Source organism: Andrena cerasifolii, chromosome 10 (genome assembly GCF_050908995.1).
Source record: "Andrena cerasifolii isolate SP2316 chromosome 10, iyAndCera1_principal, whole genome shotgun sequence".
NCBI classification, from domain to species: domain Eukaryota; kingdom Metazoa; phylum Arthropoda; class Insecta; order Hymenoptera; family Andrenidae; genus Andrena; species Andrena cerasifolii.
Genome location: NC_135127.1, coordinates 12,235,357 through 12,260,874, shown reverse-complemented (window position 1 = coordinate 12,260,874; position 25,518 = coordinate 12,235,357). Strand labels below are relative to the sequence as shown.

Sequence of the window (25,518 nt, the reverse complement as noted above, 5' to 3'; positions counted from 1 at the left end):
ATTCGAAACCAAAAACGTAGCGACTACCCTATACCCTTCCGCTCTGATAACCAGCTACGCGTTATCACTTTGGCGAACAATATAGCTACGGGACGCATCGTCGTGCGTACCTCGAAGGTTTCTTTCTCTTTACTTTCTCACCGAGTTGTCGATACCGTGGGAATCTTTTTTCGGCGCCCAAAAGGTTCGCCCACTAATCGGGCGCTAATTCGACTGATGCGGTGAGAAAACAAACGGCCAGGATCCTACTAATTCGAGCCGGTGGACCGTGAAAACCCACCGGCTCGGTAGCATCGGACGTGGCGCGTTCGTTAAATAGGGGACGGGATCGCGTAATGTAATTACTCGTCGCCAAGTCCCCGGTGATCGATGACAATTTATGCGAACCGATTTGCCGACACGAGTTCACCACGGGTTTTTAACGATCTTACCGGAGATTAATTGCTGTCTGCAAGTGAGGCTACGCCTACTCGAATTCGAACGATACGGATCGTTCCAGTTCTGGCTGATAATTTTTTCGATACGAACGATATCGCGTTACCGATCGACCGAACTTTACGCCGAGATCGGCAACGCGATCCTCGGCCAGAGCAACGTATCCTAAAGAGGCCGAAACGTTTTTCGTATCCCGTCGGAAGAGATGAGGTCAACGTTATTTTCTAATAGATGAACCACTCGACGAAAGCACATACACGCGCGCACGCACACGCGCGTCTGATAACCCGAATAATTAAGTTTCCACGTTGATTCTCGTATTCCTATAAAGGCATCGCTTCGCGCCCACGCTCAATTCCTTTTCGACTCTCGTCTCGGTGTCTCTGGTACTGTGATTGCAAAGCCGTCTCAGAATCTAATGACGTTTTCTTATAACTATGCGTAATACCCGTGTAAAACTCCCCGGCGATCGTTAACGTTGCTGTCAGTTGCTGTTTCCGATAATTTCCCGCCCGCAACGATACGCGTAGGCACTTTATCGCGAGCAGAATTTTCAGTTACGATTCAATCCTCTCGCCCCATTAAACCTATTAACGCGTGCTTTACCACAGGTTGCGCAAAGTTAACCGTACTAGCTTAGCGCGTTCGTTTAAAAGCTCTGCTATCTACTCTAGGCATGTAGTTGTTAGTTGCGTAAAAAAGTACCTACCAATGATACGTTTAAAGTTTAAAATTTTCCTGCCAAGTCCCATTCGGAGATTACAGCGACATCTGCAACACAGGAAACGGACGAATTCGTCAACTCGATCGTTTCGTTTGATAACGGAGCTTCTTTGTACTCGAAGGCCCCAAACTTATCGTTCGTCGATACGAACCTTGACAACTTTATTTATTTTATACTCTTCGCTTCACCATATCAATGCATAAAAGAAAAAACCGCCAACATTTATGCAGTTTTACGTCGATTTATGTACTCGTACGCAACTTATAGTCTCGTGTACGTAGCTTCGTGCTGCAGTGTCCATTTGTAACAAAGTTCTCGTACCGATACGATATCAGTGGAATACAGACCGATAGTCGTCTAATTTCGTAAAATTAAAGGATCAAGCGATACGCTCGGGGACGATTATATCCAGATATTAAAATAGCGGATTCATCGAATCATGATCGAAGACTCAGGGATTTCAAGCTCGATCGGTATATGCGTCATTAACGAATGATCAGAGAAAATAACCCACATGTTGCCTCTCTGTTTTCGTTGTCACTCGATCAGCTGATCAGCCATGGAGACTTCAATCCTGAACGCGGTAAGTGTCGCCTCGTTTTCTCGATCCTCCTACCGTCGTGGGGGACTGAGAATTTTTTCTCCGCCGCGATCAGCAATTTATGCACGTCAGGATCATTCGTCATCGTCCACAGTGTTGGCTCGCGCGAGCCATTCGGTTGAATTTAGCAGAAATATGCGACTGAGCGAGCTACGTCGTCTCCTACCTCCTAGCTGTCGAATGTCATCTGTTAACTTTCCGTTCCTCTTTCTCAAGAATACTCGCCCACCACTTTCCCATGCCATCCCTCGCATAGGCATAGACGTATTTACGCATAGAGTTTCTCTACCGAAGGCACACGAGAGGCAAAGGAGAGCCGAAGCCCTGCTGCTACAAGGACGGTACGAGGAAGCAGCGGAGTGTCAAGAGACAGCAGCCAGCCTCCTGGGAGAAGCCCAAGCAAGACTCGGATCCACCATCGTTCACTTAAACACCTCTGGTTTATCTAGTCAACCATCTCTGGCCGTCAACACCTCTTTGCACTCTTTTGGTACTTTAGAATCCCTCGCGCTGCAAAGAGACTACCACAAAAGACAAGCGGCTGTAGTTAGGTGAGTACCGGACACGGATAAACTGTTACAAAATCACGTAGCGTAGACTATTCCTCCGTGTATCTTGCAGAATGAAACAAGCTCAATACGAAGAGTACAAAGCTACGCTAGAAAATCAGCAGCGAGAAATACTTAGCAAACAAGCGCCCAAGCAACTTGAAAAGGATGCCATAGAACTGCCATCGGACAAGTTTGATGGAACTTTGCGCCAAGCTATATATAGAACAATCGAAGAGCAAGATAGCCTGTTGAGTCTGATTCCGTTACCAAATAATGAAGATAAAGCCTTCAAGCATCCGAAAGATACTGGCACCGTTATTGAGGAGCTTAAAACCGTTAATTATCAATTACGCTGTCTCGTTGGCAGCTTGTTGACTCAGTTGGAGGCCAAAGAGGAAGAAGTCCGCCAGCTGACGGAACAGCTTCAAGCCGCGTCTGTCAGTCCTAACGACGAAACCACATCGGATAACGGACATTCTTTGCGACTCGCACCCCTACCGCCTCTAACGCCTCTCGAGATGCCCCTTTTCGATTTTACGTCCACGTAAAGTATTAGATAATAAATGACAAACCTTCCTTTCGAACCAACTTTTCCATGACATACGAGATACCGATATTGTTTGTATAATTCACTGGTATCTGTAATAGTGATAGATGTAAACGTTCATGTAGAATTTGCTACAGTATTCGATCTCTGGGTGCACGATTTTCGACGTGCAAGTACATACATCGCAATCAAAATTTCTATTGTACAAAGAGAAACAGCGTGTACCTCTGACGCGTGTCAGCAGATTTTGACTCGTTTAATGCTATTCGGTGGGATCAAACTACATATCAATTATAGGTGTAACATATTATGGCATAACCGCGCATGTACTTGTTTCGTTTGCGAGTCAACCTGATACGTTTTTGCGTCTATGTGCGAGTATGATAGAAGCGAATGGTTTCGAGATTAAAATACTGCCTACTGCCGTTTCGGCGTGTCTAGGCAAAAGCGAATAGTGTAATAATGAGTGTCCGTAATAGAAACATGTAAAAGCGTATGTGATTGTTGTTAATCGTCTAATTTCGGTACATTACTATTATCGAGTGTTGCTTAATTCGTGTAAATGTTACCGTCGCGTCAGACCCATAGGAATTGTTTGGGAAACTTTATTCATATACCGTGTACCTAATGTTGCGCAATAAATCTCTTCGAAGACTACTGTTTCTTATGAAATTTGTTTTTATAGTACAATTAGTCGCGACACTGTCTGAATTCTAGCGTGACGTTCGACGCGTTATCGACGCGCTGAAAAACTTGACACTCTCTCCCGATAAATGAACACGTTCAATTCCGAGGCGAACCTAACCGGTTCCGTCAAATACTCCGCAATGAATCAGAAAGTCTAGGAACAGAAAATGTCAAAAAATAAGCAAAATTATCCGTGTAACCATTCTGAAAATCCAGACGTAGAGCGGTCGGTATCAGTTGATCGCAAGCGCAAATTCCGGTGAAATTCGTAGCTGGGAGTACGGTCGAGCGATGAATGGATCGGGTGAAGTAGTGACGATTTTCATAGGCCAGGCTGGAGTGCAAGTGGCGAACGCCTGTTGGGAATTATTTTGCTTGGAGCATGGCGTGTTACCCAATGGCTGTATTCGGCCGGACTATCGGCCACTGGACGTGTCGTTTTGGACATTCTTCTGCGAGGCACAAGTGTGTACCTACGTAAACGGAGGGGATGATTCGAGTCGGAAGGGGAGGATGAGCATTGAGCGGATGATGAATGAACTTGCAGACGAGAAAATTGACACCGCGAACGGTGATCGTGGATCTGGAGCCTACGGTAATCGACGAGATCAGAACGGGCGCGTACAGGAAGCTGTTCTCTCCACAGTCGTTGATCTCTGCGAAGGAGGACGCGGCCAACAATTTCTCGAGGGGGTACTATTCGATCGGGCAGGAGGCGATCGATTTCGTGCTGGACCGTGTTTGTAGAACGGTGGAGGCGTGCTCGAGGCTAGCCGGATTCATCGTGTTCAGGTAAAGGAAGATCTGGATTTGAGGACAGCTGATCGATGATGGGTTACCGTTTTCTATTACGCAGATCAGTGAACGGTGGTACTGGAAGTGGATTTGCCAGTTTATTGCTGGAAAGACTGTCGCGCGACTATCCGAAACAGGTCACGCTAGACTTCGTTATTGGTCCAGCTCCTAATGTCTCCACCGTGATCGTTGAACCTTACAACGCGGTGTTCGCCGCGCACGCTGGCTTGGACCACGCGGACTGCTGCTTCGTCTTCGACAACGAGGCTCTGTACAACATTTGCGCAAGGTGCTAGCCTCTGGAAACTCGGACTCGTCCACTGGTTTTATCGGTTTTATCGAGCTGCGGGCTGATTCCCCCGACTGCTTGCAGGAACTTGGACGTGGAGAATCCAACTTACACCAACTTGAACAGACTGGAAGCTCAAGTTGCCTCGAGCGTGACGGCATCGCTGCGGTTCAAGGGAGCGGTGAACCTGAGCCTGGACGAGATACAGACGAACCTGGTGGCCTACCCGAGGATTCACTTCACCCTGGCTACGTACGCTCCCTTCACCACCGCTAGGAAGGCCATGCACTCGGAGATATCCACGCAGCAGATCACCTTCGAGTGTTTCGAGCCGGCGAATCAGGTGCCTATGAGAGTGCAACGTGCTCGCGGTAAATTCGTCGAGTCGTTGGTAAGCTCGCGAGTCTTCTAGTCTCATCGGATGGAATTTCAGATGGTAATGTGCGATCCACGCACGGGTGCTTACATGAGCTGTTGTTTGCTCTACCGCGGAGACGTAAGCCCGAATGACGTGAACAGAGCGATCGCGATGCTCAAGGGGAAACCGTCTATACGTTTCGTCACTTGGAGTCCGACTGGGTTCAAGGTAGTACTCGTATACCCCTTCGTTCCACGTCCAACTGAATTTTTTTGTCGCTTCATTCGGAAACAATCGGCTGCGACGAGGATTCTCTGCACGATTATCGCTGGCCAATTTGCGCTTCGAACCCGCAGGTAGGAATCAATTATCAACCGACCATGACGGTCCCCGGCGGAGATTTAGCCAATTCGATGAGGACAGTGGCGATGATCAGCAACAACACCGCCGTCAGGCACGCGTGGACAATGCTGGCGCGGAAATTCGACTTGATGTATCAGAAGAGGGCCTTTGTTCATCACTATGTAGGGGAAGGTATGGAGGAAAGTGTCTTCCAGGATGCTCGAGAGAATATGGCGGCATTGATCGAAGATTACAAGGAGGTCGAGACGTAATTTCCCGAAAGCGCAAGCTCCCTCCTTTTGGCTGCGCGTTCAAACAAGTATCGAACAAGGAAACTGCAAGGTCCGCAAGGTGCCAGCTATTCGAAGAAGGCTTAATTCGCGTTCGTATCGCGGATTAGGGAGAAAAGAAAAGAACGAGCTACGCGATTGCAGGGGATAAGGTGGAGAATCCGGCTGGAGATAAGACTGGTAGACTCTCTGGCACCAGTCGTCAGTGTGTGCCTCACTGTTTGCACTGCACACGAGCGTACGGAGCATCGATAACGAATCGCGACCATTTCTATTCCAACTAGCGGAATCACCTCGCTGTCTTGTCAGACACGCGCGACGCTCGCGAAACGAACAATAACAATACACACGGTTCGGCTCGGTTCACGTAATACCGTGCTCCTGATAACGCGCTTCAAATAACTGGTAATTCCTAGCGATAACGACACATCACCTGCTTTGTTCTGGGAATAATTAGAACTTTATCGGCATTATCGGGAAACGATCAGGCTACGATTAATTTAGAGCGAAAGCCCGCTTCGCCGGGACGTTTCAAGGGGAACTAGGTACACGTGCTAACAGAGATGTAGCGAAGCTTTAGAACGTAGAATCAGCCGTTACAGATATTTCGGATGCCAGAACGAGCCACGAGTTCAAGTGCGACTAACAAGGCAGCAAGGCGCGCAAACAGCCCCGTCCACGACGTTCCCCTTTAGACTGCCGTGTATCCTTCAATGGCATCAATGGGGCAAGAGCGAGAAGCCCGAGGAGCGACCCCAACCGAGCCTCGCGCGTGTTTACTTTCCCACGTTTTTTTCTCGCCGATTGTCTCGGCGCTCGGCCCGTGTTTACTTTACGTCTGCCGGCCGAGCAGGCCCACTTCTCGTATTTCGCTGACCACGCGTGTCGAGATCGTCGAGATTGTCCAGCGAGTGGAAGTGAAATAGGAGAGTGGGTCAGATCTTGCGGGTGTGAAGGTAGACTGGTTTCGAGCGGTGCGGCGGGGCAAGGACGTGGAAAAAAGCGGACGAGAAGAAGGAGCCGAGGCTCGTTTAGGGTCGTACGGAGTGCGTACATCGCTTACTCGTCCATTTTCAGTCTCCGCTATTCCCAGGGATGAAAAGTTACACGAAACCAACTGCATTCGTGCTCGCTACTATCTGTAACGATAATTTCTGTATACGACAATAAAAGAATTTCATGGTGCAATAGCAGATAATAATTGAACTTGATCTCGGAGCGAGTGTAATGTTACCTATATCTCTGTGGACGCATACGCGCTTTCTACGCTCATGTATGCGCGTTCGGTGCGAGTGACTCATCGCCCGTCAACAAAAACTTCCATCAACTTTTCCGTTTCTCGTTCTGCCAACTTATATAAATTTCGCCCGCGCGGAACGATGACGTGGTGAACTTTGTATCGATGCTGGACTTGGAGAATACCCAAACCTTCGATCCATCACCAGACACGCGTTCCAGTAAACCCCAAACGATAATGTATCGCTGGGTAATCGAACAGTACCATGCCCCCTGCGATGATACGATCGTTACCGTGTAATATCTAATCTATCTTTCTTTGAGCGCGATTCAGACACAGCCTTAGCGATCCACTTCGGAGACTCGGAGGATTCGGACTCGGGCATAATTGGATCGAGCAGAAATCCCGATGAATTGCTCAACGATATCGTGCTCGGTTATCGATGAAGCGGAGACACGAGCCTGAGCTCCTTATCGAAATTGGTAATCGTCTATCACGATCACGATGTCTGCTCGCACTCGTTCGCGAGGCCACGAAAGTTTCACGTGAATGATGCCACTTCTCCCTCTCGCACGCACGCGTTAGCGTTTTGCGCATTATTGGCAATTCGCGGTAACCGGGAGGTCTGCTTGTCCTCTGCCATCCAACGCGATTTCGAATCGCACATGTACGTCGAGCGACCGTTCGTCGTGGCCCCTGGACAAATTTTCCATCGGCCGTTCGCCGACGGTACGTCTGTATGTACTTGCATCTGTCTGGAGCTGGTAATACGCGAAACGCGCGAGCTCTCAGATAACTATCGCGTTGCGAAAGGAGAGCTATCAACGAGTTCTTTTTTTCTCTTTATATCGCCGATTACGATTTCATCCTAGTAGAAACCACGTGTCTAGCTTGATCACGCGACCGTTCCAGCCCCTGTGCCGTAAAGCTTTCTACGATAGAATGAATTTTCTACATACATATGTGCGCTAGAAGAAGGCAAGGGCAAGCGCGATTAAGTAAATTTAACCGCGATCCCCGCGAAACGATACCCACTCGGGATTAAGTTTTTGATAGGTTGTATCAACAATTAATCGATAAGACTGCACTCAACAGTCAATGGGCATTGCGTGACAGACACGTTACGATTTTTACGCGGTGGCCGATTTCTTCGACAAGATAAAAATAAGTTTCTTGGAAAAGACGAGACCTTTTGACCGCTACGAATTTCCGTACATCTCGATAAATATATGTATGCACTATAATGTCTTGTATAGAGCAAGCATATGAAAGTAACGATGACTGTAACATTTTCCTTTGTGCGAAAATTCGCGAAGAATGTGACGTATGCGCGCAAGGAATCACAGAAATGAGTTGCACAGATCGACGTCAGAAGCAAAGTGCATCGGGATGATGCGAAACGCTTTTCATCTTTCCTAAGAACAGGGACGCAAAATTGCAGATAAGCGCGGGAGGAAGGCGGCGGGGAAGAGATGGACGGACACTTAACGGGGGAAAAGTTGCGGTACACGGTTTAAAAAATATTCTGACGCATATTTTGGTCCGTTGACCGATCGGCGTTGTATTGCGCCAGAGCGGTCGGCTAGATATCGGTTAGAGCCGATAACGATGCATCGATGGGTAGGCAGAGACGAGACTGGTTTGTTTATCTAAATTATCTCGGTTACGCCGTTTGTAAAAACGTCCGCGTCCCACCACCGGGACCACCGAGCTGCGTACGCCGCTCGAGGATTCGGTGATCACGGTGAATGACGCGCGAGCATGTCCTTATCACCAGATCCCGTGACGTCGTGCTAATCGTAAGTATAAATTATTCACCGGAGGAGGTCTGTTCGCCAGTTCAGCTTTTCTCCTCGAACGGATGAGCCAACGAAGCCTGCAGCGGGACTACCCTCGCTAAATCACCAACTCTTCGAGCTACTGCAGGCCACTTGGACGTAGAATCCTTTCGGTTCTATTCCAACGATCTAGTCACCAGTCACAGTATACAAAGGTGAGGATTTTCACTCAATTCCCAGCACCTAGTCTACGCTCATTTCGCCCAGATCGTTGCAGACCTCCTTAGAGAGGACCGTATCGTATTCAGTGGTACCACACTTATCCCACCGACCCGTCGCATTTCACAATTCGATATTCCTGGAATTCTGCCTGGACAACTAACGTTCCGTACGTTTTACTTTCAGATGTTGATCGGTGGAGCAGTAAGCTACGTCGCCGGAAAGCAGGCGGTTCGCACGGTCTACTGGCGAACGGCGAACAACGGTCGGCTGCTGAAAACCGCAAAGACCTGTATGTTTCAAGGGCCACCGAAACCTGCGCCGTCTTCTACGTCCGCTTCTACGGCGTTCCAGGGTCGCTCTCACATAGACCCCATACCGAACGTTGTTTTAAACCGTCGGGATTAGAAGACAATCAACATGACATCGAACCGACGAATTGGATCGACAAATGGAGGGCATAGACTGTTTGGAGGGTGGGCCATGGAGCGTCTGCAAGACGGACTTGTACATAGATTTTAGTAATTTAAGTTAACTCGCATATTAGCCGCTTGTATGTTCATTAGTAGCGTGACTACCGAATAAACTTAATATTTATTTTCTACATTCATTCGTCAGAGATTCCCTGGTCTGTCCCCGTTCCTCTTAATTAGGAGAACCATCGAAATTGCAAGCGATTTGCGATTCCTCTAGGTATTATAAGGCAGCATTTGGAGTCGGTAAGAATTAATCGTCGCGACTGGTTTGCGCTCGTTCTCATCGTCGCCTTCGTTGCTGCGTTCTATCAGCAATATTACACTGTCAGCGATATTACAATCTCACGGTTGTTCGCGACTCGCCGCGTACCACGTCAATCCGTGGGATCGGTGCCCTGAGAGTTCGCCAAACAAACGCGTGCGAATCGATCGATTTGGATAGTGAAGAACACATTGCTGATTGAGTTTAGTTGGGGAACCGAATCGAATCTCTCGCGATGTTGCTCGATCAATCTCCCTCGTTAGGTCGTAGCTCCGGCCTTATCTGTGGTAGTAAAGGAAAATTGCAATCACGCAAGAGAACCGTGCTCGCGCGGTGTTAGACGCGCGATGCACCGATATCATTCAACATGTGTCACTGTTTAACATGCATGCATCACCTTCTCGTCGAATATTGCAAGTAACTGTTTATCTAATACCCTCCTCTACTACAGGAACGCAGTGAAAATTGATTTTTCATTGACCATGGCGCATGGCCCATAATCCTTAATGAGAGTCTGATGCTCTAATGTCTGATGGTCATTCCAGTAGCACAGCTTTCGAGACATAGATTAGGTCAGAGAACCCTTTATATTACACGCGATAAGAATTATTAGCGAATAAGTGGAACTCCCGGATTTGCGGAGATAAATGGACGATAGTGAATTGCATGTGTATGTTGCGGGTCAGGGTCTTGGACGTTCAACGCAGTGGTTGGCAGCACCGCAAAGGTTTCCCTAAACGCGAATCTGGAAGGCTAGGCTATCCCACTCGCGGGTGGATACAAATTGCACTTCAAGTGATGTAAGGGAACGCAGTGGAAAAGGAAACGGCGAACGAAGGTGTTAGCACTGGCATCTGCACAGGCTCCTCGGAAACCGGATATTCCGCGTGCAAATTAGAACGTATGAACTGCGCAAGAACCACGGAAGAAGAAAGTGTAAGATGAAAGATGGGTGATAGAAGATGATAGGGGCAGGCGGGGAGAGATCTGAAAGAACCCTACTCTCCGAACGCAATAGTGTTCTAGGTAGGCTTGACGGTTGTTGAAACATCTGGATATCTTGAAGGCGCTTGTAGCTGTTAAAGTTCCAAGATCAGCCAAAGGCTAGTCGATTCTGCCGAGACGTTTGGGCGTTCCTCTCTCTCCTCTCGCCTCAGCGATCTTTAGTTCCAACTGCTAGTAAATCGGAAATTGCTCTGAAGCTCGCTTGAGGGAGGATCGAACGAGCATCGCTATAGTTACAGGCAACCGAGTAACCGAGAATCGGGTTGGTGGGGTGGACGCGCGGATGGCAAAGTTGCGCGGGCGCACTGTCAGGACTATCGATTTAGCGAGCGAAAGGTGCCACACGGTTGGCCATCGATTCGACGCTGGTCTAAAAGGATTGTAGCTGGTGATTCCGAAAAGACGGCAGACTCGGGACGGAGGAATAGTTGGCTGGAGTAACTCCGGGCAACGCTGGTGTCCGAGAATCGGTGAGACGTGGTCGTGTGGTGATCGCGATCACCGGACGATTGCTCGTTCGATTCGATCGGCCTGTCCCGGAGCAAGAGGAAGGCAGAAGAGCAGTCAGAGGGCAAGAGAGGATAAGAGAGTTGGTCCTCGTAGGTGAGAGTCATGCAGAACTATGGCCACGAGGATTACGATTACGGGGCTGCCGAGGGAGGATCGCAACTGGGCGCCGGCAGATCACTGCCCCAAGTGCCAAGTGTCCGGCCCATGGTGGACCCTCTGGCACAGGGAGAGGTCGATCCCAACCTGTATCCGCAGCCAAAGGAGGCAACGCACAAGATTCGTGGCAAGAGCGACGTGATCGAGTACCTGTTCGGATCGGTGGATCAGGAACTTCTCACGGTCAAAACCTTTTACTTCTTCTTCTACTCGGCCTTCGGCTCCCTGTTCCCCCTGATGGGGGTGTACTTCAAGCAAATGGGCATGAACGCTGGACAGTGTGGCCTGTTGGTCGGGATCAGGCCCCTGATCGAGTTCCTCAGCGCGCCTTTCTGGGGCTCGTTGGCCGACAGGTGAGCGACTGTGCGTATAGTCGATGGGAGCGGTATACCGAACTTCCCGGAACACGATCGGCTACTGTGAAAGTCCATAGCCTAGCTTCGAAAGCCCTCTACGCTCGATCCTAACCACCGACTATACTTGGACGTCCGTTGGACGTCCTGCCGCAGATATTCGAGGTGTCCAGTGTGATCGATCGGCTTACTTTTTTCCAGATGGCAGAAAGGCAAAGTGATCCTTTTAGCCTCTCTTTCCTGCTGGATCATCTTCACGCTTCCTCTAGGCTTCATTCAGCCCCCAGCCACGTCATGCATGGTGCTGCGAAACAAGACCCTGTATCTGGAAGCGTCCAGTCCTCAACAGAGGATCGTCAAGAGATCGGCCAGCATGGACGATTTCTATCATCGGAACGACGACGACTGTTTGGAGGTTGCCGCGAACGTGGTTTTCGAGCGACTGCGGAAAGACGAGGACACGTCCACGAATAACGTCCAACAGAACGCTCGAGATTCTTCCGAGAAGGAAAACTACGACCACAACAATAACAGAGTTCGAAGGGAGGTCTCCACCACCGAAGAGAACCCTGTCGAGGATCTCAAGTACAAGCAGCTGGTGTTCGAGGACGACGCGGACGATCCTGAAGCCAAAACTATCGACTTCGAGACCCTGCAAAGGAAGAATCGACCGGCCGATGTGCTCGAGTACAAGCGGTTCCTCAATGTAAGTTTTGTCGGCCTACGTTCGGTAAAGAAGACTCGCCGGTGCTTTCTATTTCAGAATCAACCCTTGGACGATGGGAAGCCGCCGAAAAAAGCGAACACGCACAGCAAGACTCGCGTGAAACCACCTCCGGCCAAGGTTATGGTGAAACGTGACTCTCAGCAGAGATTATTGTCGGTCGAGATGCTGTTGGAGAAAGATGGGAAGGACGAAGTGAACAGAGGCAGCGACGAAGACGAGTCCCTGTTCTCTCAGCAGCGCTGGTCGTCCATGCAGAGACTGCCGCAGAAAGGAGAGGAGGACGAGTTGGACGAGGATGATGACGTCGATGACGACGACGACGACGACGACGAAGATGACAAAGACAATCAAGAGGATGTTCAAATGCCATTGGTGAGAACCCGACGTTACGTTTGGGTGCCCCATGGCGGTCAGAGCCCTCACACGGTCGCTTATGCTGCCAACTACAACGACCAGGAGAACAAGGGATGGGTGAAGCCACTTTTCAGTTCCATCGTTTACAGGTTACCGGTACGCGTCGTTCCTCCACTTCCAGTTGGCCCTCTTTAAGCTGCACGCGATTAACGAGAAACTCTTGCTTGCAGGACATTCAAAAAACCTTCTTCCTGCTGCTGCTGCTGGTGATAGTCGGTGAGTTCTTCTCAGCGCCTGCGATCACGCTAGCAGACTCGGCCGTCATCACTCTGTTGGGCGAAGACGCGGACCGGTAAGATTCCACGTTGAGGTCGAACTTGGAGCTCTCGTATATGTACCACGGAAACTCGAGGTTGGTTTTTACACCGCAGGTACGGTCACCAGAGAATGTTTGGCAGCTTGGGATGGGGATTGGCCATGTTCTTTGTCGGCATTGCTCTGGACAACAGCACCGCCTTCCCCGATCATCCATGTGGCCCGGATGTCAGAGAGAAGAACTACACCATTTGCTTCGCGACCTTTTGCGTTCTGATGGGCGCCGCGTTGATCGCAGCCACGCAGATCAACTTCAAGTACGATGTGATCGCTTCAGAGCCGGTGAGTGATCGACTCCACTCGACTCGAGCGAGAAACTCGGATGAAACAGCCGCGATACAACTTGTTCCGTTACTCAGGAAGTGGTAAAACCCGTGGCTGAACCGACGAGGGAGGAACAATTGCAGAGTCAACTGTCGCAGCAGCTGAATTTACCTAGCCTTCAAGATTCATCGGCGGCGGTGAATCCGAAGCCTCAACCACCGGAGGGCAAGGTAGTAGGCAGTAGAACGCTGGCTGGTCTCTCGATCTCTGGATATCGAACCGATCCGCGAACCACCGTTCTTATCCTTTCAGACAAAAATGTTTGCTCAAACGATGAGAGAGATCCCGGAATGGGTGACCGTACTGAAGCAATTTAAAGACCTCAAGTGCGCTTCCTTCCTCTTCGTTGCTTGGTTCATGGGCTTCGGTATTGGGCTGATCTTCACCTTTCTGTTCTGGCATCTTCAGGACTACGGTGGCACGCCCACCCTGTTCGGCGTTGCCTCCGTCATCAATCACATATCCGAGATATTTGCTTACTTCTTCAGTTTCAAGCTGATCCGTCAGCTCGGCCACGTCAAGGTAATCCACGATACCGCCAGATTCCCAGAGGAGCCAACTGTCGCGTCTTACCACAGCAGCGTCCATTCACTTCTAGGTGTTATGCATGGGACTAGGTGGAAACGTTCTCCGTTTCTTGTACATATCGTGGCTGACCACGCCGTGGTGGGTGCTGCCGTTCGAATTTATCCAGGGGATAACTCATGCCGCTGTTTGGGCCGCGTGCTGCAGTTACATAGCCCACAACACGCCCCCGCAGCTGCGTACTAGCGCGCAAGGTGTTCTTCAAGGTGTCCACCATGGTCTTGGCAGAGGCTGCGGTGCTGTAATCGGTGGCATGTTTGTCGATGCTTACGGTGAGTTCCGATTTCCGAATCGCTCGCGTCGACCAAGGCTGGAACGATGAGGCTTATAATATTGGCGGTGAATGTTCCAGGAACCACTGCAACCTTCAGAGCGTACGGACTGATATGCCTTGTGGTGCTGGGCGTGTTCGTGTTCATCAATTTTTACAGGAAGGACACAGGTTTTGTCTCGGACCTGCCGCAGACGGAGGATCCGCATCAGGTGGCCGAGGCGACGCATCTGGCTCCGCATGGCGTGCCGAGCAATGCCATACCTCGAGCGCTCAGCTCCACTCGCCTTCACGAGCTGGCTAATCAGGATTCTGGCTACGGAGCCACTTATCAAACCGCGGGCGGTAACCTCGGTGTACCCGGTGCAAATGGAGGTGAGCGGTGCTCTCTCGCTAACGGCTAACCGATAGCGTTAAGCCTACGCTCCACTTTTAATCGTTCAATTATCTAATCGGTACGCTACTTCCAGGTCCCGTAAACCCGACGAATCCATTTCTGAACGGTGGTGGTGGTGGTGGTGGTGGCGGCGGCGGAGGTGGATATAATTACGGTATGACTGGCAAAGGCGAGGACGAGTATATCCGTAGGAGCTTCCAGGTTTAGTAAAACCCTCCCAATTCGAACGTCCGCGAGCAAGACGTTTGTAGAATGACAGATCGAGAGAAAACTTCTACGCAAGGCTATACTCTCTGAACGAAAATATTCCTCTCTTTTCTTCATATGTATTACACATTAGGGCTGTAATTAATATTCGAATAATCTAAGGCCAATATGAAAAGAATTTCGTGATAAAGTGTGAAGAAATATTGCATGTTCAGATTCCTATTCGGTACAATCCGAAATTCGATCGTTCTGAATATTCGAAATTCGTGTTCGAATAATTACAGCTCTATTACACACGCTTCGTGGCCAGCTGCTACACATTCGCCATCTTTCGACCCGTGAGTTGGCCGCTATGAACGGTATCCTGATCAAACGTTTCTCATTCTCCACAGCTTTACAGTGAGGTGGTTAACAGGGAATTCGATCTGGTCAAGCCACCGCCGATAGTGACCCATTTACACGCTCAACAACCATGCACCAATCCTTTCCATCAGCACGACTACGAATGGTAACAGTCCTGGAGGATCGATCCTGCTTGAGGTGATCAGGATGGTCAGGGAATACTGGCAGACGGCCGGCTCGTTCTTCGGAGAAGCATGAACAAACGCGGACCATCTTCGAAGAGTTAGAGCGACGAATCTCGTACACAGTCAACAGACTGCAACAGGATAGCCGAACCCGAACGCGAACACTTTACGGTCCCCTGTCGAGCGGCGTCCTTTCATCTATGTACTTACTTATGTATATCGTCACGTCCAAATTCACGCATTGCGTTCGGCGACCTATCCAAACTGTTCGCACCGAAAAGGATAACGAGTAGAGAAGTCTACGGTGAGCCTGACTGACGAACCGACGCGACGATCCGAAAGTGCCTGCTCTTCGAGACACTGAACGCTCCAATCGCTATCTTGTTTATGGATCGTTAAAAGTACGTTGAAGCTGTCAGTTGGATAACAGTGACGCAACCGAAGGTCGGCGACAACGCGCGGAAACATTGCGAAAAATACGCGTAGCAACTAGAAAACCGATTACGTTCGCCAGGGCATCGAGCGACTTGGACGAGAGCACGCGCAAAAGCAAGCAAAGGTGTACCCTCTATGTAGTCTGATGGCACGCGATCATTTCTACCGCGTAGCAATTTGATCGGTTCGGCAAGCAGGCAAATCCGAGGAGAAATGTGCGTTCCGAGCGATCGCGTGCTACGCGACTGTTCTGTACAGGTGAAAACACGATTGTACAGCAGTGTAACGGTATCTTTCGTGACTAAACTCTATACGTAACATGCCCAACACGTGTAGGACAACACGATCTGCGGGGTCGCTTCAACGAAAATATCTATTTATCTTACAGACTTGCACTCCACCACTGGTGGTGGATGGCGATCACTGCTGCTGCTGCTGCTGCTGCTGCTGCTGGTGGAGTCAAGCACCTCGATGTATTAATTGTGTGTCTACGCGCGATTCGCGTATAAACTCTGCTTCTCGTTTCACCGAGAATTCTGGCATCCTCCGGAACCGGGACCGGGACGAGGAAACGCAATTGGCCTGTCGAACAAAGCACGATAGAGGATCGCCAGCACTCATTGTAAATACTCTCCGTTTCTCTACCCCTCTCTCCTCCCCCACGTGTCGATATTGTAACCCGTGTTTCTCGTTCACCTTTTGTTTTCCGTTTATAGGCTGAACGGTGCTCGTTGCGTCTTGTATCTATAAAACGTCTTACTTGTACTCTAACCCGGTAGAGAATTTATCGAGTAGTCTGTCTCGTTCTGTATCGTACTGTTTTATTACGTAAGCAGACACGTTTTTTCGTGATAGGTGTACGATATTGTTGAAAATAGAGCATGGCTAAGTGGGTCGGCGATAACGATGGGGACGAAGACCGATGTTTCGAGTCGGAAGAATCATTAGAGATGTACGGTTGCCCGAGCCGAGACACTTGTGAGGGCCAGGTTCCCTGTCTCGCTGCGGTTCGAGCAAGCGGTCGCGCACAGCCTAATTCGAATTCTTCCAACATCCTGCTACCGTACTCGAGATCTCGTTTCCCGAGGCACAAGCTAGAAATAACGTTGTACCTACTACGCATCTCGTTGAATTTCATGATAAACCTAAGGCATAGCGTCGTACGCATACGAGTGCTTTAGCTCAGTGTTGTTAAGTAAACGTAATTAAATTGTAAGTGTGTGGGTCAGAATGAATACCTGTTATCCGGGGTCTAAGTTTCGCGACATCACCCCTATAGAGCTAATAGTTTTCGAGGACACCTTCCACTGAAGCTGAGTAGAATTAATAGCAGCCATCAGCGACCTAACCCAGCTTCCATCCGAACCGTTCATTTATCGAAAGCATGCGCATGCACGACACAGAGAAGCTGGACATATAATACGTATTGATTAATCACGGACCACTACTGTAGATTCCTATATATATATATATATTAGGAAGAGAACATATCTGACGTGTGAAATAACGAATTTGGTTCTTTCCTCATCAATGTGCAATCGACTCAAAATTGTCTTGCCCGTTAATATCGATGTCTACGATGTTCTCAAAGCTTGCCTATAGCACTTGATTCGTTCTCGTGTTTGATACTCGATCGAACGTTTGGCTTTTGCCTTTAAATTCGAATGACCCGAGCCTCGACTCGGTGAAAGGCGTGTTCGAAACATGTAAATGCAATGAAATTATCACTTGTTTCGTATTCTTCAATATTTAGTTTGCGTATCGATCCTCGGTCCAGCTACATCTACGATCGCATAAGCACAGAGCATATTTTCATTGAATGCAAGCTTGTTAGTTAGCAATCAATGGCAAGTTTCAAGGAACTTCAAAGTCTTCCCTAACCCATACAAGTACATATTAGCGAACTGTTTCGGATTCGAAGGCAATACCACAGAATCTATTTTCACCTGAATTCATTATCCCACGCGACGTTCTATCCGAGCATACTTTTCACCCAGACCCACGTGCTCTGCAATATCCTCAGTAGTGAACGGAGTCACGCGCGAAAAGTTAATGGCAAAAGACATTCGGCAAACTCAATACATATCACCTAGAAGTTAAGTTAAAAGGGAAAAGAGAGAAGATGGATGTAAAACGTAACGTTGGAAGGAAGATTGCTTCGCACGTGGTCGCTTGGTGTCGCCTCGTATCGCCTCGTATCGTCTCGTGTCGCCTCGTATCGCCGATAAAATGACCGCGACAGCGAGATTTTTCCTCTTCCAAGGACGATTCTTGCTAATGAGACGAATATGCGCGGCCCGTGAGAAACGGTATTCTACGGTACAATCTACGGCACTTGCTTTATGCGACGCACGTTGTTTCCAGTACGTCTAACAAGACTGAAGTGTAGTAACGTATTTAGCTGGAACCGACTCCAGTCGTCCAAGTTACTCACCGAGCAACAGAGTTTAACGAATCGGTGGAAGGGGAAAGGCCTGTAGAGGGATTCATGTGCGAAGCGCGATAATAGCTATACTATAGGTATAACGCCATTAATAGATTATTATCAGAGGAAGAATATTATACAGTAACAATGTAATTAATATACCGTTTGAAAAAAAGAAAATGCCTCCGAGTGTTGTTGTCCCAGACTAACGCAACGTCTCGTTCGGATAATGCTAAATTCGCAGCATGCATTACACCTACTTGGAAGGAACCATGCATTTACCGCGACGAGAATGTATTAAAAGTGTGTAACGGCAGAGTAGGCAGAATAAGCAGAAACAGCAGGCTATACATACATACAGTGAGTGACGAAAATATTCGGACACTTTTTAAAATCGCATAGGGTAAACCAACCAGTGAATGACCGAATTGTTGAATCTATGGATCTTTGAGATTAATACTTGAATATATTTATGTATAACGACAAAACAATTGTTGAAATTGCGAAAAAAAACAATTATAAAATGCAAAACGTGTAGAAGCCCAGTAAATGACCGCATACTTTTAATGAGAATTGTACTTATTAATGTTTGCTTAATACGCATAACTAAATATATAGGATATTAAAAGTGTAACTACACTCCATTTATAAACATATAATAATGTTTAAATTTATAACTGACATTTCTTTGCCTAATGGTCATTCACTGGTATGTGGTCAATTACTGGTTGGTTTACCCTAACTTTTTTCCAATTAATTCAAACGACTTGAGTTTTTTAGAAGCTAGAAGGATTAGTTTGCTAAGTGACGTGATTCATCGTTTGAAAAAAAATTGGTCGGAATAGCAAAAAAAATAGTAAAGGTGATTTATTCAACTTTTTTTATCCGAGCCTGTAATGAAAATTTAAAAATCCAGTTTGTTGATTTAAGTTGTATACATGCCTAAAATTTCATCAAAATCGGTTAACGTTGCTCTGAGCTATAAACGATTTTGATGAAATTTATTTTAGGCTTCTCAAAAAAACTCAAGTCGTTTGGATTTATTTTAAAAAGTGTCCGAATATTTTCGCTACTCACTGTATATGTACATACAAGTGAGTACCTTGCTCCTTTACGGATACCAAACTACATTCCTGTAATAATTTAAATTTCTTTTTGCAATAGGTCAGAATGAAGACGATTGTAAGATATGTAACGCTCGGCACTTGGTAAATAAAGGTTTATTACTCGTCGCACTTTCGTCTATCGGTTAACTTATTCTAGACAAAGTTACATCTAGAGGCACTAGTCAAGCTTAAATTCTAGCTGACTACGAGTTCGTGTTATGCTCGATGTTCTCTAGGACTATGATCCTCCGTACAATTGGAGAAAAATCGAAGTGGTATAAGTCGAGATCGACTAATAAATCTATCGGTACTTAATTAACAGCTATGTATGCTCACTCCATGTTTTGATCACTGACGGTTAAATGGTGTTCTATCGGTACCGATCGGTCTGTACGTGTGTCTGATATAATATGTGTATATAGAAAGTGTGTGTTTGTGTACGCGACACGGCTTTGAAGATACGGAAGAGTCAAGAGAACCGCGATTCGCGTCCCCCTATCTTTATATTATATAATAAAAACCCTATATCCTAGGAATGTAAAGTATCGACGACTCCGTCTCAAAATCACTACTTATCGTGTGACGCGAGGAAGTGATAACGACTCATTTGACTAGATAATTATATGTGTCGTGGCAATTCACTTCTCTCGATTGTTTGTCGTATCGTTCCACGCCGTACACACGCCTTGCTGCTCTAGGTGCTACGTAAAATTAACTCGATACCACGGAAATTAATAGTTGACCCCGATCCCAGAGAGTACTCTGGTTCATCGTTAAGTACTCTTCCTTCGATTTATTCGTTTATCGACGGGAAGCCGGTAAACATTATACGTAAGTTTGGTGTGTCCGTAGAGATTGAATTAATGCATAATGTATATGCAAAGGCAAGAAGCAAGCTGTAAGATGCGATCATGGCAATTCGCGGTTATAAGATTCGTTTGCTTGTTATCAAGTGGCAAGAGAATCAAGCATAATAGCATTCGAGTTGTTAACGCAAGCTAACTTTCATTCACACACAGAAAAAACAAGCGAACGTTGGCTAAAGTAGCCTATCATTGGCATGATTGTGTTTTCGTTTCTCGTTGGCACAAATATTCGTACGCTTTTTTGGATCGTTGCGTAAATAATAATAATAATAATACTAATGGATAAACTTTATCAAAAGAAAAAAAAAAGAGAAAAAAAAGGGAAAATAAATAATTGTATATGTATTATCAAAACGGTAGTGGTGCCCGATGTATGTACGTGTGTGTTGTTCTAGATAACTTAACTTGGAAAGTCTCACTAATCAGCTACACTTCTCCCGCACAAGTGCTCGCTTCTATTAATACTTGGTAAAATACTTTGAACGGAACTACTTAGTTCCGTTCAATTGTCGTGTCTCACGCAAAACTGGACCGACACCGGGCAGTGTGTCACTACGGCAGAATTGCATGAATTATATAATACTGGCACAGTGAGGCAATGATCTTAGGATTCTCTAAACTATCGTTCGTAATATACTTGTTATAAGTTTACTTATTGACTCGTATAACTCAAGCATACTTGCACGCTTATCAGATCACTTTTAATTACACACACACACTCTCGCTCTCATTTGTTCCCTATGTAAAGTAATGGTAACGTAACGTCAAACTGTCAAGGGCCGATTCTTTGTCGACGATTCTTAGGAGACTTGACACAGTGGTAATATCCGGCAAAGGAAAACGGAAGAGAGAAAAAAAGAAGAAACGGGAAAGTTTTCCCCTCGATCAGAAGGTTGGATAAGAGAGGATTGATCGCGCGGCGCCGACAAGGAATCGATTCCTGTGTTATTTCCTCGAATTCCGCACCAAAATAAGTGATAGTTGCACGTCGACGATTCTATACTTGGTCACAGCCTTTGGGGATGTAACGTGATGCATGTTATTATCACTGTTATATCTAAAGCCTAGGAAAAGAAATATTGCAGGCACGAGTAACCTTCGAATGTCAATGAAATATTAGTCTCTTTTTCTTTGGTATTCGGATGGCGTGAAATTACGTAATTATGTATGTATATATTACTAAACCGTTTCGATAACAAGACTGCCGTACGTTCGGATATGTGCTGAATCGTTTGTTCGTGAAGAACACATCGAACCCGATGCACGTTTAATTAAGGTAAATTGCGTGTCCACTACGTAATATATATATATATGCAAGTAACTAAGTACACAACCTTCCCCTGCCTGATGTCTCTTGTGAAACAAAACACTTACGTCTTTCTTTCCGTGACTCGTGTCTACCAGTCTATGAAACATGTCGAAATTGACACGACGCTAAAAATTTCGAAGTATCGAAACGTGCCACGGTAGCCCTATAGTTAAACTGAGCAACTATCGAATCGTAAAACCTTCTTGGGCACGAAGAAGACTAAGTAGCCGCAACCGGTTTGTATTTATTTTATAATGTACTTTGAACACGATGCTTACGATACGATCGCACAACGCAACGTCAAAGAGACAGACAAAACGCGTGAGATCCTACGATTTATGCTTTACTGATGCCGCATTCTGCCATATCATAACACGCTGAACGAGCGATCTAGTTTGCAGTAGGAACTACATAATCTGTCAACGGAAAGTCTGTGTCGTTTGTCGAGATTCTATCGTTAGCCTGATTTAGTCAGATATCGACCTCGAACATGTCTTGTTCGATCGGTTTTTTAACCCAACTTCCAAGGTGTGCCTTCACGAAGGCCTCCTTCAATTGGTGCTTGGCAAGCTGTTGCAGAAAAAAGTTAAAGAAAGAACAATCATCAGACACCGAGTACGCGTCACGAATCGTAAGACAAGGTAACGTAACGTAACGAGAATAACTTCAGACTTACCGAGTAATTCTGTACAGAGGATTTTGCATCTAGATAATGACGACACTGATTCTCATCAGCGTCGTCAATTGTATCGAGTTTACCTAACAAGTTGTAAAATCTTCTGAAAAGCCCCTGCTTGGATATTCTCGAGGGTTTACCCAGCTCGTCTTTCCCCGTGGTACAGTTTATAACCTCAGCGTCCGGTTGGCCTGGGAATACATCCAACATTTACAATTTACCATCAAGTTTCTCTAACGTAACCACTCCTAGCATCACCTTCACGTACCGACGGTCCAATTGACGCTGTAGTTTGGTGCCTTCCCAGGCTGTCTAACTTCCGAGGAGGTGATGAGACTCATTAGCGGTTTGTTAAGTCTGTATGGCGGTGGTAGACCTTGAATCGTGTTTTCGATGCGTCCACAGACCGCCCTGTACATGTGACTTGGGTTCAATAGACTGCCAAGAACGATGCTGTGGAAGTAAATTGGCTCGATGAAGTGGCTTAGCAGTGCACCTTGCACACCAAGTACGTTCCATCGAGCTATTTTGTCCGAACACGACATCGTTAGCAGTCTTTGGCCCTACAAATTGAAGAAAGAAACGTTTGTTTGTACGGCAGAGTTGGCGGGAAACCAAGTAGAATTTCTCTTATTCTTAGTGTTATTGTTATTTCTGTTAGTGTAGGACACCGAGTGTAGCGCATAGCGTACCATAAGTACACCGTCCCACGTTTGGATACCCTCGCTGCTTTTCACAGGAATCGTCCCTTCCCCGGATTCTATTTTGGTTCGCAACTGACCCCTCGCTCGCCGATTCGGGTGTTTGTCAACGGACTCGTTCTCTTCGTGGGGAGAAAAGATCCTGGCATCCCCGCACGGGGCAGTATTTATGTACAAGTGAAATTGAATGCCTTGTTTCAGTTTGAACCCCTTTTTAGAGGGCTCTAGAATCGATTCCACGGCCCGATCAGCCGTATGAAGCTCCAGCTGTTTGTACAAGTACTCGCACAAACATCTGCGCGCCACAACCTCGGCATGACAATCGTTCAGAGCCCCACCGCTCACGCTTAAATGTTCCCCAGAAACACACTTGGTACCTTTTAGTCGAAACAAAGACAATGCCACAGTTTTACTTTTACATAGACAACCCAGCTCGGGACTAAGGAGTCGCATAGAAAAACTAGCCCTCACCAGTTGTTACGCATATCAGATCCGCGTCTGAACCTTTTGTTTGAACGATACCCGCTAGAACTTTACGACGGGCGTGTTGCGGTTTCGACTGAATAAGTTCGCTGAACTTCTGGTTCACCATTTTCCCAATTTTATCGGCTAACATTTGGGGCAACGTCATCTGGTCTTGCCAATGCCCGGTATTGGGGAAATTTGGCAGGACACGGACGGGAAGCGGTATGCAAAACGAAGAACTGTGAACGTTTCTCAACTTAGCCAAAGCTGCTTTACTAGCCGCAGCTTTGGCTAATTTTTTGCTCGGTCCAGTTCCCTCGAACGTTTCTCCGTCGATAGTTACCGATATCGTGAACTTTGCGTAACTTTCCCCGTTGTCCGATACGCATTTATACACGACGCCCGGGTACAATTCGTTAATCAGAGCAACGGGCCCTTTTTCAAGAAATTTATTGGTGCTCTTTGGCTCCTGGGTGAGCGTTTTGAAAGCGTTCACAAGATGATTATCGCGTTCCGTAACGTCGCTGGTAAAATCTGGCTCGAGAGGCAACGACGGCTGGCAGGTGTTAATCGCTTGGTGGACCTCCGGCGTGTTTCTGAACTGAATGATGTTCCTCAGCGCCAGCTCCGCAGCTGCGTGCTTCGCCATCTTTTTGGTACGACCTTTTCCCTCGTAGGTTTGCCCATCTATTTGTACGGCGATAGTAAATATGGGAGCATGGGTGGGACCGGTCTGGTCGACAACTTTGTACACCGCACCGGCTTTTAATTCGTTCAAGGCGCACACTGCATTCTTGGGCTGCGGGTTCTTGTGGCGTTTCTTCGCGTTGCTGCTACCTAAGAAACACAGATCAATTTGTTCGGTGCTTTGCTAAAAAACCACGGTTAGCTCGAGGGCCCTGAACCTGGAAGACTTATAAGGTGATCCGTGTTCTGCTTGTTTCTACCAAAAATTCAACTTTAATACGCGCATGCACGTAACAACTAAGCGTCGTTGATCGTGCAACTGGCCACTGACCTTCGGGATCTGAATCCGCAGGCCTCTTTAGGACGGGCCTGGAGATGTTTGACTGTTCCATCTGCGAAGGGCACAATCAGTTGTAACTATAGTCGCAAAATTAATCCTAATTAAGGGAAACTCACGCCTGTCAAGTGTCCCTCCTGCAATCCCTTCGCGGGAGATGCAGTCGCGATGGCACCGACCATGGATGCGTTGCAGTCTAAACAATAAAGAGGCACGAGTATCAGCGTATCTATGTATGCAGGGGCGCTTGAATTACGCGAGTCGATATACGAAGCTCATACTCGTCTCGCAGCTTTCCTGCTCATTGTTCAACACTGTCACTCCGTTCGACATTTCTTCACCGAGCGAACGCCTCGACAGAAATAACCTTAAGAAAAGCCCGTCTCGAAATACTGCACCGTTGCATTGATTTTAATTATACTCGTGTCGCGATATCCGCAGCGCCACTGCTGGCTTTCCTCTACATAACCTAATATCTACTTGAGCGTCTCCCCAGTCTTCCTAGTTTTACACAAGTTGTTCCGCGTCCGAAGCAAATGAAGCGACACACGCGGTACGCCGCCAGGCAAAGATAAGTATCTCTCGGTTTCTACGGAGACGAAAAGGGAACCGAGCGGAGATATTCCGTGTAATCAATTCAACGTGACAACACGCACCACTCGCAGCTACGAGCGCGGCTTCTGGCTTCTAGCTTCTGCCTGCCCAGCCTGCCTGTGCCTGCCGTCAGTTCCGTCGAATGGGGTATATGTACTGCGCACACGGCCAGCAAGATTCGCGCGGACAGCCGATTTCAAAGCAAGTCGTCGCACACTTCTAGAATCCGACTGAATCCGACTAACGATGCGCAAAAACTTTCAGCTGCAACGGACACGGAGGCACGCGCAGCGCTTGCCTATACTTACATATGTATAACACCTCTTGTCTTCGTGCCTCTAATCCTCTCCCAGAATGTCCAAGAACAATAGGTATACAAGCGATAATCACGGGAACGCAGCAAGTACAAATTCATTCTAAAAACAATAACTATTACGCCTAAACGTCCAGCCAGAACAGAAGCAAATCATCTGTACGATCGAGAACACGCATCACCTTAAAACAGTCTCACGAGTCGCAAGAATAAGCGGGCGAA

The 25,518-nt window shown here is 47.4% G+C and overlaps 5 protein-coding genes across 10 annotated transcripts in view; 3 read left to right on the top strand and 2 right to left on the bottom strand.

Moving 5' to 3' along the window:
* LOC143374249 (uncharacterized) overlaps positions 1–25,518 on the bottom strand; it is a 124,483-nt gene that overhangs the window by 42,393 nt on the left and 56,572 nt on the right. The gene's annotated exons all lie outside the window — the stretch shown is intronic.
* LOC143374265 (nuclear receptor-binding factor 2) lies at positions 1,448–3,515 on the top strand. 2 transcript variants are annotated; one of them, XM_076822263.1, is made up of 3 exons: positions 1,448–1,742; positions 1,977–2,311; positions 2,382–3,515. In XM_076822263.1, the coding sequence occupies exons 1-3, from the start codon at positions 1,719–1,721 to the stop codon at positions 2,857–2,859; spliced, it is 837 nt and encodes a 278-aa protein (XP_076678378.1). In that variant the 5' UTR covers positions 1,448–1,718; the 3' UTR covers positions 2,860–3,515. The 2 variants fall into 2 exon arrangements, with proteins under 2 accessions (XP_076678378.1, XP_076678379.1); XM_076822264.1 differs by having other exon boundaries at positions 1,455–1,742; positions 2,055–2,311.
* On the top strand, positions 3,948–6,820 carry LOC143374261 (tubulin alpha-1C chain). The gene is made up of 5 exons (XM_076822252.1): positions 3,948–4,337; positions 4,402–4,629; positions 4,714–4,972; positions 5,063–5,215; positions 5,344–6,820. Exons 1-5 carry the CDS (start codon positions 4,081–4,083, stop codon positions 5,599–5,601), a joined length of 1,155 nt encoding a protein of 384 aa, XP_076678367.1. The 5' UTR covers positions 3,948–4,080; the 3' UTR covers positions 5,602–6,820.
* Positions 10,817–17,033, top strand: Jef (major facilitator superfamily domain-containing protein 6 jef). 3 transcript variants are annotated; one of them, XM_076822214.1, is made up of 11 exons: positions 10,817–11,615; positions 11,817–12,321; positions 12,379–12,852; positions 12,927–13,048; positions 13,128–13,353; positions 13,431–13,565; positions 13,648–13,917; positions 13,994–14,252; positions 14,333–14,626; positions 14,722–14,849; positions 15,248–17,033. In XM_076822214.1, exons 1-11 carry the CDS (start codon positions 11,209–11,211, stop codon positions 15,365–15,367), a joined length of 2,940 nt encoding a protein of 979 aa, XP_076678329.1. In that variant the 5' UTR covers positions 10,817–11,208; the 3' UTR covers positions 15,368–17,033. The 3 variants fall into 3 exon arrangements, with proteins under 3 accessions (XP_076678329.1, XP_076678330.1, XP_076678331.1); XM_076822215.1 differs by having other exon boundaries at positions 10,823–11,615; positions 14,722–14,802; XM_076822216.1 differs by lacking the exon at positions 14,722–14,849 and having other exon boundaries at positions 10,823–11,615.
* Adar (adenosine deaminase acting on RNA) lies at positions 16,031–25,310 on the bottom strand. 3 transcript variants are annotated; one of them, XM_076822230.1, is made up of 8 exons: positions 24,671–24,925; positions 24,509–24,585; positions 24,384–24,444; positions 23,372–24,202; positions 22,892–23,277; positions 22,468–22,762; positions 22,200–22,390; positions 16,031–16,561 (listed from the first exon to the last, which is right to left on the bottom strand). In XM_076822230.1, the coding sequence occupies exons 1-8, from the start codon at positions 24,720–24,722 to the stop codon at positions 16,277–16,279; spliced, it is 2,178 nt and encodes a 725-aa protein (XP_076678345.1). In that variant the 5' UTR covers positions 24,723–24,925; the 3' UTR covers positions 16,031–16,276. The 3 variants fall into 3 exon arrangements, with proteins under 3 accessions (XP_076678345.1, XP_076678344.1, XP_076678343.1); XM_076822229.1 differs by lacking the exons at positions 16,031–16,561; positions 24,671–24,925 and adding exons at positions 19,447–22,093; positions 25,292–25,310; XM_076822228.1 differs by lacking the exon at positions 16,031–16,561 and adding an exon at positions 19,447–22,093 and having other exon boundaries at positions 24,671–24,919.